Raw genomic sequence first — 13,329 nt, forward strand, 5'->3', positions numbered from 1 at the left:
TGCCGCACACTTTAGTGGAAAAATGGATTGTCAAATTATTCGAAAGTGGAATCGGTAAACAGACCAAAATCACATTTCATCAACTTGTTTTCCTTATTCCTTCGGGGTTTTTTGCTGGCTGCCATTTATCTGCCATTTTATTTAAAAAAAAATTATATGTATTGGGACCATATACATATATGTATATATGTATAGGTTTGTTCGTCGAAAATCCAGCAAGAATTATCCAACACTCAAAATATCAGAGAGTAAGAAAAAGTTCTCTCAAATTCTCTCTCATGTTGAGAAACTTGCAAATTTCTGCACGAACGCAAATTTGCAGGAATTTGCAAGTTTCCCTGCCAGCTGGCGTCCACGGTTGCATTTCAAACATAAAAAATTTGTATAGAATTTTTAAAATTCTTTCGGATGGCCAAAAACAGGATATACATGTATATTTCTTGTTCTGACTTTCTTTAACATACATTTCAATTTCTTCATCGTACTAGCTGTCGGGTTTCTTAAATCGACTCTGGTTGCAATTGCATTCCTATTGCGAATACCATTTTTTTCAGCCGAATTAAGTTCAAATCATTGGAATTAACTAAATTAATTATATCAACAATTATTTGCTTCCTTTTTTCATAAAAAATCGCTCGTGTTTATAAATTTTTAAATTTAACGAACTAATTTATTCAAATTATTGTAGACAAAAATGCAACCATGCGCCACAACCACATGTTTTTTCGTGTTTGCAAATTCTTGCTGGCAAAATTTTTTCCAGCAAGAATTTGCAACTTCTCTCCAAGAGAACTGTCACTTTGCTCTCACAATTTTTGAGTGTTGGATAATTTTTTGGTCTGCACGAACGCGATTTGGGCAAAAATCGTGATAATTCGTACAAATTCGTACAAATTTTTTGCTCGACGAACAAACCTTATGTCAACCCATTAAAGAACATGCATTTGTATATCGAGCCCTAACCGCGAAAAAAAACGTAAGCGATTTTTTTTATTTTTCTTTGGATACAGAAGTGCTTTTAGAGCTTTTTTATGAAACAAGTTAATAAGGGTGGATTTTATATACATCAAAAAAATGGTAAAAGTTGGTTGATTTTTTTAAATAAACAATTTAAATAATTTTTACTCATATAGGATAAAACATGGCGATCACCTTATGTGAACTCGCCATGGGATAAAGTTTATTTTTATTTAAAACAAAAAAAAAACTATTTCACATGAATAAAATATTCAACAAAAAGGGTATTCATAAAACTGGGCCCAACTCACACATATGTTAGTGTAGTTCGACTTGTGGCGTGCGCCTTGATGTTGTCACACAAAGCGGAGGGACCTACAGTTTTACGCCGACTACGAACGGCGATTGTATTTTTATGAGAAGCTATTTTTCATGGCAGAAATACACTCGGAGGTTTGCCATTGCCTGCCGAGGGACGACCGCTGTTAAGAAAAAACCTTTTTTCTATATTTTTGCGATGTTGCCCAGGGCTTGAACCCAGGTGCTGATGAGTGAAAGCGCGCACTGCTTACCACTACACTACAGCGGCCGACTCGCTCGCCGATATACTTTGACGTATTTTCAGCTTCCTCTTACACAATGTTGACCTACGAACCGGCAATCCCGTCTGCAGATGGTCAAAAATGCAAACTGGGTTTTTATATGTCGGCAAGCCGGTATGTAGACGGTCTGTGTTCAAAAGCAATTTTCTCCATTTCGAATCAATATCAAAATACTGTGCTTTTAACTACGAAACCCACTGAACTTTTTCGTATCAAAAAATGTTTCGAAAGAAAAAATTCCTTTAATTACGAAATTACTTAATAGCAAGAAATAATTAATTTTAACCGAGTCTTTCACAATCTGTGATTCAACTGCCGATTAAAATAAAACGGATTGACATAACGTATTAAAATTTACATCGTCGTAAAGGTACCCTTTTTTTCTAAAGATCGTGCTTTTCGAATATGGAAAAAAATTATTATAGGTGCACTAAATACGTGTTTAGTTAACGACCGTCTGGAGGCGGTTCAGCTTACTAGAGGGTTAACTGTTCATTTAAATCTTTTTGCTTTCTTTCTGGAAAATATTGGTAGATTTTTAGCCTTTGTTGGTAAAAATTATAGATAATATAATATAGCTAAAAAGTTGGTAGATCTACCAATAAAGTGGTAAAGTCCGTGCACTGGTGCAGACTTACTGCCATCCCTAAATTGGCTTTACGGTGTATTTGAGAAACAAAAAACAAAACCGAATGCGTTTTTAATAACGCCTATTTTATTTTTCTTAGGGCCTTTTGCATTGTTAACATTGTAATGTTAGTATAACAAAACATTGAAAAAACTTTTTTTTGAACAAATGCGGTGGATTTTGCATTTGTTTTTTCGGAACACTATTTTTGACCGATTTTTTTTTAAGGTCAAGGGGTAACTGGGGTTCAATGGCAATATTTTTCCGTGAAAGGGATTAAATTAGCTTACAAAACCATTTTGTTTGATATCAAAATGTTGCCTCTAACGAAGCGCTAAGATTAATTCGCATGAAGTGTTCAAAAAGAGCACTGTGTGTCGTTGCACAATGGGCTTTTCCACAAATCATGATTCAGTAACAAGGTATCAAATTTCGACCTAATCCAGCACAATATAATATTCACTGAGTCGAGGATCACCCTCTGGTTTTTAACGCCTTTGTTTGAACGTTATATATATCCGATGTGCCCAAGCAGGAAGTGATTCCGGTCATAAAAGTAACGGATTATAGAAAAACTACAAGGGGTCTTCACTATTACTTCCCAAATGCCTCCATTTAATTTTTACCAATTAATTAATCGATATGGCAAGACAACAGCTGTTTGGCTTTGAGTTGTTTTGATTTGATCTGTCATTTTAGTGCGAGTCAAAAAATAAAAAAGTTATATCTAATAAAAAACAGAAGTTTATTATAAAAAACAGACGTTGATTATAAAAAAAAATACATAATGCAGGATTTTGAGGCGAAGCGGAACGCCTTGTTCGCTTGTCTCGACAATGCAAGCAAAGAGCTAACCGGAACAGCGCTAGACCAAAGCCATTCGGCCAGCCCCGCAATTGATTTAGTTTACCGCCGCGGCATTCGTCCAAACAGAAAAAGAGGGGCTCCATCTTCTGATAAGAGCTTATCTCGAATGCGTGGCAAAGAGAGTATATTCAAGAAACCCGAAATGCCACTATCGAAATGTTTAAAGCCTCGCAGGACGCCAGATTTTAAGGTATGTTTGCTGTTAAAAAGCTAAGATTCGTAGATTAATTTGACGATTATCGTTCGTAAAGGTTAATCCACAAAAGTGGACCAAGTACTCCCTGGCAGATGTGGATATCTCAGATCACACCAACACTGCCGCAGCTTTTCAGTTCTTAAAGCAAATGGACGAGCAGCTGGAAGCGCGTGCAGAAAAAGAGGGAAATTTCGAGGAAGGCAAGTTAAAAATCGAGTTTAAGAGGTCTAGTAAAATAAGAAAACAAATGAAAGCTAAAGAAGATGATGAACTAAAAGATGTGGAGGTGGATAAACCTAGGCTAAAAGGTTCCAAGGTTGTGATGCCAGAATATGTTGTTGGACAGCAAAGAGAATCAAAGAAAAAGCATAAAGTAGCTACAGAGAATAAGGTACGTGCTGCTGGTACCTTAAAGCTTGAACATCTACAAGAGGAAGATGAAGAGCCAGAAGAGGATTAAAGTTATAAAATTTGAATTATTATTTAAATTTAAAAATCTAAGTTGCAAATACATACTTTCTTTAGATTAAAGTACACATATCGCACACTGTCTTCAAAAGAGTCACAACTCAAAATAATACGTTGGACAGAAAATGCGAAAAACTATTTCCTAGCACAAGCTAATCATATGGGCAAGGGCGACTTTACCTAAGGTTTTTTTTTTTTAATTATAACCAAAATTCGCTCCAGCTTTTGCTGAAAGGTAAATTAAACCTCTGTGTACATTTTTAGCGGATAATTTTAAAAATGCCAAATTTAGAGTTGTGACTCTTGAAGACGGTATGCAACATGGTGGACATGTTTACAGTGTAGGCGCATGAAATCTGTAATATGAAAAATCCATCGTATTTTTAGTATGTATGTACATATATTGATCGCAATAAAAAAATAGCTATGGATAATCGAATTTGAATGAATCGAATCAGTAACCTTATACTAAGCATTCCAAAATGCATTAAATCAGAGAACCTATAAGAGATACAAATTCTCCGATCAAATGAGCTAAACAAGTTTATAAACATTACGGTTGTGGAATATGTTGCTTGAACTTGTTTTTCGACACAGTTTATCTATCATCTAGGCAAACAGCTGTTTGAACAAAGTGACAGCTGCCAAAGGCCGGTTTGTTTACAAAAATAAGCAATTGCCGATTTTTGATAGCTTATTAAATTAATAGGATTATAATAAAAGTACTAAAATAATAACTTTGTAAAAAACTTAAAATGGTGTGCGCACTAGGCATCGAAGGAAGTGCGAATAAAATTGGTGTTGGCATAATACGTGACGGAGAAGTGTTGGCTAATGTGCGCCGTACCTATGTGACACCACCAGGCGAAGGTTGTGAGTAAAGATTTATAAATTATATTTATTAACTTTTAAAATTCTTAGGATTCTTGCCAAAAGAAACAGCACAGCACCATAGAGAAGTTATTCTCCAACTTATCAAAAGCGCGATGAAAGAAGCTAGCCTGGAACCAAAAGAGTTAGATGTCATTTGCTATACCAAAGGTCCCGGCATGGCGCCGCCACTATTGATTGGCGCAATTGTAGCACGAACACTTTCTTTATTGTGGGAAAAGCCACTTTTAGGTGTTAACCATTGCATTGGTCACATAGAAATGGGCCGTCTAATAACAAGCGCGCAAAATCCTATTGTACTCTACGTGAGTGGCGGCAATACACAAGTAATTGCCTACTCTAATAAACGATATCGCATTTTTGGTGAAACCATAGATATCGCCGTGGGCAATTGTTTAGACCGGTTTGCGCGCATAATTAAACTTTCGAACGACCCCAGTCCGGGTTATAATATAGAGCAGTTAGCAAAGAAGGGCAAAATTTTTATTAAACTGCCGTACGTCGTCAAAGGTGGGTATAGATGCCTTAGCTTCCAAACTACTTATTATAGTTGCTTATTTTTGATAGGTATGGATGTGAGCTTTTCGGGTATTCTTTCACAAATTGAAGAGATCGCCGATCCCAGCAAAAGGCGGAATAAGCGTAAAAAGGCAGAAGAATCGGCGGAGGTACCGGAATATAGTAATGAGGATCTTTGTTACTCGCTTCAAGAGACAATATTTGCAATGTTGGTGGAAATTACCGAACGTGCAATGGCGCATTGTGGTTCTAATGAGGTAGGTATTTCATGAAAATTTATACGAAGAAGAATTAAAAAATAATTAATGGTCCAATTCAAAACAAAAGGTACTCATTGTGGGTGGCGTGGGCTGCAATGAGCGCCTACAAGAAATGATGCGCATCATGTGTGAAGAACGTGGCGGTAAACTATTTGCTACGGATGAGCGCTATTGCATCGATAATGGTCTGATGATCGCACATGCAGGCGCTGAAATGTTTCGTTCTGGTACACAAATGCCTTTCGAGGAATCATTTGTAACGCAACGCTTTCGTACAGATGAAGTGCTAGTCACTTGGCGCGATGACTAATGAATAGGCAAAATATGACGCCTCATATTGAGTTTTGTTTAAACTGCAAACAGCAAACAACGATTTGTTCTGCATTCTTCAAAAAGGTTAGTTACTAGCCTCTTGAAAAGTCAATAACAAACAATTCGTACTAAGCTTCAGATTTGAGAAATTGATCAGAAATTCATGTATGTAAATAAATTTAATTCCAGCAAGCATGTTTGTATGTACTAAATATATGTGTCTAGTTTCAAAACGAATCTTTACAATCTTTCTAATCGCTCAATTCCTTCTCGATACCACGCCAGTAACTCTTCATTTCCATTGGAAACAGTCGCTTGCCCTCGATTATGTAAACCTCACCATTTTTCTCCTTTTCTAAAGCGCTAAGTATGCAACGTGATACATCGGCAGCACTTTGCTTGTTGAGACGATCCAGCACTCGATATGATTCATCACCCATATCGGGAAAGAGTATTTTCTCAGTAAAATTTGTAAACATGTCCGTAATAGTGGCGCCGGGACAGATTGTGATGAACTTGATGCCAGTGCGATTTAAGTAAGTATCAGTCTGCAAATAAATACTTATGAATACAGTGAAAGTCTAAAATAAAAGCACTTACACCCAAACATCGTGTGAAATTTATAATTCCTGCTTTAGTAGCAGCATACACAGGCAGTAGAAACATTGGATCCAAACCGACAACAGAAGACATATTTGCTACAATACCTCCTTCCCCACCATTTTCCTTGCTCATCACTTTAAGAGCCGCAAGTGTGGAATTAATAATGCCGCCCTATGAACGCGTACAGCATAATGCGTAAATATTGTGATAAAAAAAGATTTAACATTTTTGAATTACCAAATTGACTAAAATGGTACGCTGTACATCCTGATCATTAAAAATGCCAGCAACGTTTACAACAATATCAATGGAGCCAAAAGCCTTTCCAAGTTCCTCGTAGGTATCTGCAATGCCCTGCCTATTCGCAACGTCGGTTTTTACCAGCACTATAGTTTGTGTGGGATGAGCAGCACGTAACTTAGCGATATCTTCCGTATTTTCTTGTATATCAATAATTGCAATTTTCTAGATATTTATAATAAAAAAAAAGTATGTATAAACAAGCAACAAGAATTTAGATTATTCTATATCCATCATGCTCACCGACGCCTCATTGGCCAACAGTTGCTTGCACACTTGCAAGCCAATGCCGTTGGCGCCGCCGGTAATCACTGCATTTTTGTCGCGAAAAGCCATTTTGTATTTTAAATCCTCAAGTGTATGGAATTCAACTAATTTAATAGTATTATTTTTGTTGATTAGTTTATTGTATTTTTGATTGGGAACTCCACTATGGCCGCGAACACCTCCGCTGTTAATTTTAATACCAAACGGAAAATACAAAATTTTGCAAAATATATTGTAAAAATCCACTTTGTACAATTTGCTCTTCTAGAACTCTACTTTACAATCGGTTAGCGTGCCCACTAACGATCTCGACTTGATGCTAAGCAATTTATACTAGCCGACTTGGATGTGATACCAACTTTGGTTTAGTGGTTAGCGCATCAAGCTTCCCCTCAGATATTTGATATTGATACATACAGAGAGCATTATGAAACGTTGACTGGAAAAAAAATTGAGTGTAACTGCAATATCAACACACACACTACCGCTTAAGCGTAAGCATAAAAGTTTCCTAAATCGTCTTGTACGCTAGCATTGTGCCTAATTATATTCAAAATAAGATTTATTTAAATGTTACCTAGTAAAAGCTAGGTGTGAACAATTTAATAATATCAATTACAAGAAACCGAAATCAATCTAGCAAACCATAATGCCCTAATGACCCAGCATTAGTCAACAAACTTATCGCCGTTTAAAGTACAAAACCGTTTATCGTGGTTCTGCAAAACCTAGTAACTGACATTTGTGCAAAAAAAGATATTTGCTCACCGGAAGCTCCTGGCATCAAGCCCTTATCCATTCATACTAAAATATCGATACTTTGATATAAGAAGAAGAGATAATTAGGGATAGGTTGTTGCCGCTACAACAACAACACCATTAGGCAATACTAATATAATATTTGATGTCAGTTTTTCAAGACAGTAAATTACGAAATTTAGTTTTCAATAGTACTTAATATTAATGCTGTAATGACCTTTATGAAAAATACATAAATAAATCGAGACTGGAGTTAAAGCTAGTAAAGGATATATTGGCGATATCGCAAACACTTATTGACGCCCAATATGAAGTTCCTTTATATTTACATACGCAAGTATGCGCATTAGGGTGCATCACTATCCATAAAAAAGTTGGTACTGCTTTCCGCCAAAGCTTAAAAGGTATACATACATAATATTGTTTAAAAAATTTATTCACGGAATTAAAATAATGAAATTTTTGCCGGTATTTTCGAAACGATCCGTAATATTTCTCCGAAATAATTCGGCGGAAGTTTTAAAATTAAATAAATTTTACAATTGCTGTGGAAAAGTTGTCCATGTATTTTATATAGGAAAAAATAACTTTTCGTAGAAATGGTATAGAATTCTTGAAAATCAATAATTTTCGATGGGGAACCTCTATTTCTCTTTAGGAGATTCCCAGTTGTTGTTGTTGTTGTTGTAGCGGCTACTAAGCCCCGTTCGGGGCGGACCGTAGAAAATGCAATGGGGGGTATTAATATTAGAAGTATCCTGAAGAGAAAAATATTGTTTTTTAAGATATCTATACCATTTCTTTGAAAAGTTATTTTTGCCCATGTAAAATACATGGAAAACTTTGAGCGCTTTGAGCGACCTCTAAATATTTTTTTATTAAAAAAAATGGGTATATTTTTTCGATTTAGAATAATTCTAGGGGTGAGAGCATTAAAATTCGGACTTAAATTTTTTTTTTTTTTACCACCCTAATGTACATACATTTTCATGTTAACATCATTTCTCATACCTTAAAATCATTGAAGCATTCTAATTGTCCATATCGATTTACAGTATATCGTTGCATTATCTTAGTCACAATTAACTTTTTGATTATTTAATATATTCTGACAATCTTGATTAGTATTGTAAAATAGAAAAGTTTCTTATAGATACGGTGACCAGATTTATGTGGACAAAAATCGGGACATTTCTAAAGCATCGAATACGAACATACAATTGTGTTTTTAGAATAAAAATGCATAATACAGTTTTATTTAAAACAAAACAAAGAGAAAAAAATTGAAAATTTTTTATTTTTTTATGAAAATATCATTTACTAGAAAAAAAAATCATTTACATAAATCAAATTTCGAAATTTACAGAACATTTATAAAAATTCCAAATAAGCTTAGGATCTAGTATGACTCCCAAATACTTTTCTTATTCAAATGACTGCACATTATTTAAATTTCATGTTCAGCTTTCGTATTTCTTCCAACTTGTGAGGCATTAGACTACCAGATAAAGCTTTTACTCTGTGCGCGTCAGGATAAGCTTTTTAGATATATATTTATATGGATTTTAAATGAACGCACACAGAGTGTTTTGTATCCGCGACGAGCTTTTATTCTGTACTATGATCCTAGGTCTGGCCTGGGAATTTGCTGTTTCCAACAACTTCCAAGTTAGACAAATGTTTCATTACCTTCCAGTGGCCAGTAAGAAATCCTTTGTTTATGATTCTCCTTGTAGACATTTTCAGCATACAGCATTTAGTTTGTCTGTTACTTTCCATATCTCTTTAGTACTGTTTCCCTTCCGCCTTCAGCATCCAGATATAATAATTTCGCCAAAAGGAAATTCACGACAGAACAGGTCCTATGCGTCCCTTTACATCCTCATTCCTGGCGAGAATAGGGGCCCATTAAAAATTGTTAGTATTAAGAAATGGTAAAATAAACAGTTAGGTATTATTATTGGCAGTCTACTAAAGAGCAACAGAGTTTTCCGATCGAAAAAATTCGACGAACATTTGTTTTTCTTCCCCCATATAAAGTTCATGGAAAACTTTGAGCGCTTTTTGATTTCGAAATAAAACAACAGGGGTGTATTTTTTCGATGTAGAACAATCCTAGCGAGTGAGAACATTAGAATTCAGACTTTAATTTTTTCACATGCACTTTACGACCACCCTAGTGTACATACCAGCTTCTTTTTTGGACGAATCTAGAGGCGCTTTTATACATTTTTCGGTAACACTTACATACATTCTACAGTACAACTTTTTTTTATTAGTTCTACTGGAATAATCGAAATACATTCTTAGCAAAATTTTAATGTGTTTTGGTCAGCTTAAGTTACTTTCATTAGGGTGATAAGACCTGAGATCTGGTGGGTAAGTACTAGAACGGAGCACATAAGGCCAATGAGCTTTGTAACAAAAAAAATGCCTCTTCGTGACAAGAACATCGATATATCATACTTTAACCACCAGTTTCACCAGCAATTTAAATGAAAAAAGGATTTTTTTCCTAATGCCAGTTTTCATATTAAATTCAAATATAAATAATAACTTTTCACTTAAATTTGCTTTCGTGAAACTGGCTATAAGATGCGACTAGCAAATGCTGAAGATATGAAAACAAATTTAAAAAGTCGACCCCCCCCCCCCAGTTCGGAAAAAAAATTTCAAAATTGCCTTGCAAAAAATCTTCAGAGTTGAAGGTTTTCGGCGATCTTTTTTCTGATACGAGCGAGAGCCTGGAATATTGACTTTTTGTGAATGCATATAGATGTGTATGTACAAATGTACCTTGTCGCCAAAATCAGCATGAATAAAACATACCCAACTATTTAATTTTTTTACTATATTTATTAATACGAGCTATGCTTTCTATTCGAAATTGCATCTCAATTTTTTTATAAATAGCAGTGTCTTTTGAAACACACATACAACATTTTATATACTTTGAGTACTGTATTGGAAAAAGGCATCATCTCAAAAGGTTTAAAAAAGTTTAATTTTCGTAAAAACGAGAGGGATAAAAATATTGTCTAAAACATTGTAGTAGTAATTCTATAATTTTTAGTCTGTATATCTGATGCAAGAACTTTGAACTTTGTTAATGTCACACGGAATTTGCTTTCTAAATTTTCTTTACATATACATATGTATTCCAGTACGTAGGTCTTATAAAAACATAAATAAGTGTATATGAAAATAACACAGAGTTATTTAAAATTAAAACAGCCAATTGAGAATAAATATTGTTTTTTATTACATGCATATACATTTTTATTGCAGTTTTAATTAATAGCCCAATTCGGTATCGGTAACAATAATTTTTTTACTGACAAATTTAAACTTTTTCACATATTTTTGCGTGAAAAAAAAACAAGAATTTGTCACTGATACAGATTAGAGCCGTAAAAGTATCACAAAATTTTATTAAAAAATTTGCTTAAGGTGTATAAATAAAAATTACGTATTTTTTGCTTCTTGAAGGTAGTTAGCACTAAAAAAAATTAATAAAAGAAAATCTTCATAAAATAATATTTATGTAAAGCTAAATTTTACTTTTTTTGTGCATTATCGTGATTTTTTTTTTAATTTAAATAAGTATATGTTTTTTTATTTATATTATAAATTTGCTTATATCAAGCTTAATGTCAATATTTTTTTTTTGCCTCTAATGTGCTTGATCGTATGTATCCTTGTGCTGATAACCGGATACGTAGCCAGATGCGTCTACTAAATCCTTGCGACCAGCAATACCTTTGCCCTTGCCTGTAGCATCGAAACGTTCCTTATGAGATCCAGTATACTTGCTGGGGTCCGTGAGACGGTTAACAGCCGATGCTGCTTTGCCGGCCTGCAGAAATAAAGAAATATTAACACAGATTTTAACAAATATTACTACTAGCAAGTACCCGGCGTGCTACACTGCGCCTCAAAAGTATTGTTGTGCTGTTTGATACCCGTATTGCAATATTTAATTTATCTTATTAATTTAATTTAATTTTCAAACAGGTGGCAACTTTCCTCAAAAATATTTTCGGCAGTAAACGTCCCCAAACCTCTTCAATTTGATACCCATATTGCAATTAAATTATCTTATCAATTGAATTAAATTAAAATTTTCCAACAGGGGGCAACCTTCAACAAAAATATCTTCAGCTGTAAGCTTTCTTAAACCTCTTTCTTTTGACGGCCACATTGCAATATTTGCTTTATCTTTTCAATTTACTTCAACTGCAATTTTCAAATTTTTTTTTCTTTCTTTATTTTAAGTTAGACCTTTGGCATGTATTAGTTTTCGAGTAATGCGCCTACAAACGAACAGACAGACAAAAGTTTTAAAAATTGTTGATATGGCTTCTGTATTAATTTTTCTTTAAAATCTATATTGTAAAGACGTCGGCCTGTATTCTATACATATAATGTATACAGTTTTCACCGATGTATTGCTAGAGGTCTAACTTAAAATATAGAAAAAAATAATAATAGGGTTGCCAACTGTTTCAAAATTGCAGTTTAAGTAAATTGATAAGAAAAAGTAAATATTATAACATGGTTGTCAAAAGAAAGAGGTTTAAGAAGGCTAACAGTGGAATTTTTTATTTTTTGATGGTTGCCAGCTGATTGAAAATTTTCATTTAATTAAATTTACAAAAAAATGAATATTGCAATATGGGCATCAAACTGTAGAGGTTTAAGAAAGTTTACTGCCGAAAATATTTTAGAGAGGGGCTACCTCCTGTTTGAAAAATTTTATTCAATTAACATGAAAAAATAAATGAAATATTACAATACGGGTATCAAACAGCACAAAAATACTTTTAAGGCGCAGTGAAGCACGCTGGGTATTTGCTAGCATATACGATTATTTTTTAAATTTCATCTCAAAAAAATTATACTAAATAAGAAATGATGCGTGCATAAGGAGTAAACCAACATTTGAACCAGGGATGTTACGAATGTTATACAGTGGCGGCAGAAATAATAGACTCGCTTTACTATGGGGATTTTTTTCTATTATTCCATGGGTTATTTTATGTGTAATATTGCCTGGCTAGCCCTCAACAAATACCATATAAATCTCCTTTTCAAACTTTATACAAAAATTATATAAAGTCGACAAATTTTAAACCGATTTTTTAAACTTTTTACTAAAAAAATATCTTAAAAATCAACGGTGTTTTGTAGCAAATTCAAACTTGCACTTTATACTAAAATTAAATGGGCTAAAAAACTGCATACCAAAAATTTGTCTAAAAATTCTGAATAAAAAGTTTGAAAATTTGGTGAAAATTTGTCAAATTTTTATAATTTTTGTTCAAAGTTTGAAAAGCGGATTTACATGATGTTTGTTGCACAACTACTTAGGCTTTTATAAAAAAATATTAAACATAAAATAACCTAAATAAATACAGCCAAAATCCTTAACAGTACGATGGGTCTATTGTTTCTGCCGCCAGTGTATATTTCAAAGAGATAAAAAATTATTTGTGTCTCCATAGCTTTGCCAATTGGGAGAGTAGCTCAAACAAATACTTAGTACTTATGAACTTTTTTTGAATCACAAATCAACAGACTGAGGCTATGTATAAATTTCTCAGCGCAGTTCGTAAAATTCATAATTTTCTTATTTACTAATCTTTATTCTTCGTTGTTAAGGTCACTCACCGATACTTGCACAACACCAGGTGCTCCGCA

At 33.9% G+C, this 13,329-nt stretch overlaps 4 protein-coding genes across 10 annotated transcripts in view; 2 read left to right on the forward strand and 2 right to left on the reverse strand.

Annotated features, from left to right (window-relative positions):
* Window positions 1-2,877: 2,877 nt before the first annotated feature.
* LOC118747001 lies at window positions 2,878-3,874 on the forward strand. Its single transcript, XM_036480994.1, has 2 exons — window positions 2,878-3,244; window positions 3,306-3,874. Exons 1-2 carry the CDS (start codon window positions 2,975-2,977, stop codon window positions 3,708-3,710), a joined length of 675 nt encoding a protein of 224 aa, XP_036336887.1. The 5' UTR covers window positions 2,878-2,974; the 3' UTR covers window positions 3,711-3,874.
* Window positions 3,875-4,336: 462 nt separating this feature from the next.
* On the forward strand, window positions 4,337-6,514 carry LOC118747320 (probable tRNA N6-adenosine threonylcarbamoyltransferase). 4 transcript variants are annotated; one of them, XR_004993939.1, is made up of 5 exons: window positions 4,337-4,588; window positions 4,640-5,119; window positions 5,177-5,385; window positions 5,456-5,865; window positions 5,986-6,514. XR_004993939.1 is itself a non-coding variant. In XM_036481353.1 (4 exons), exons 1-4 carry the CDS (start codon window positions 4,474-4,476, stop codon window positions 5,696-5,698), a joined length of 1,047 nt encoding a protein of 348 aa, XP_036337246.1. In that variant the 5' UTR covers window positions 4,338-4,473; the 3' UTR covers window positions 5,699-6,514. The 4 variants fall into 4 exon arrangements, 1 of the variants encoding a protein (XP_036337246.1); XR_004993940.1 differs by having other exon boundaries at window positions 5,456-5,784; XR_004993941.1 differs by having other exon boundaries at window positions 5,456-5,784; window positions 6,062-6,514.
* Window positions 5,845-7,362, reverse strand: LOC118747321 (alcohol dehydrogenase 2). The gene is made up of 4 exons (XM_036481354.1): window positions 6,847-7,362; window positions 6,541-6,768; window positions 6,301-6,474; window positions 5,845-6,248 (listed from the first exon to the last, which is right to left on the reverse strand). Exons 1-4 carry the CDS (start codon window positions 6,937-6,939, stop codon window positions 5,952-5,954), a joined length of 792 nt encoding a protein of 263 aa, XP_036337247.1. The 5' UTR covers window positions 6,940-7,362; the 3' UTR covers window positions 5,845-5,951.
* A 3,505-nt stretch (window positions 7,363-10,867) lies between these two features.
* LOC118747325 (tubulin polymerization-promoting protein homolog) overlaps window positions 10,868-13,329 on the reverse strand; it is a 30,719-nt gene continuing 28,257 nt past the window's right edge. For all 4 annotated transcript variants that reach the window (XM_036481361.1, XM_036481362.1, XM_036481363.1 and 1 more), the window contains exon 3: window positions 10,868-11,485. In XM_036481361.1, coding sequence (XP_036337254.1) covers window positions 11,303-11,485 — 183 coding nt within the window. In that variant the 3' untranslated portion in view covers window positions 10,868-11,302. The remainder of the gene's footprint in view (window positions 11,486-13,329) is intronic.

Source organism: Rhagoletis pomonella, unplaced genomic scaffold (genome assembly GCF_013731165.1).
Source record: "Rhagoletis pomonella isolate Grant_MI unplaced genomic scaffold, Rhpom_1.0 Rhpom_scaffold_00011, whole genome shotgun sequence".
In the NCBI taxonomy this organism is placed as follows: Eukaryota; Metazoa; Arthropoda; class Insecta; order Diptera; family Tephritidae; genus Rhagoletis; species Rhagoletis pomonella.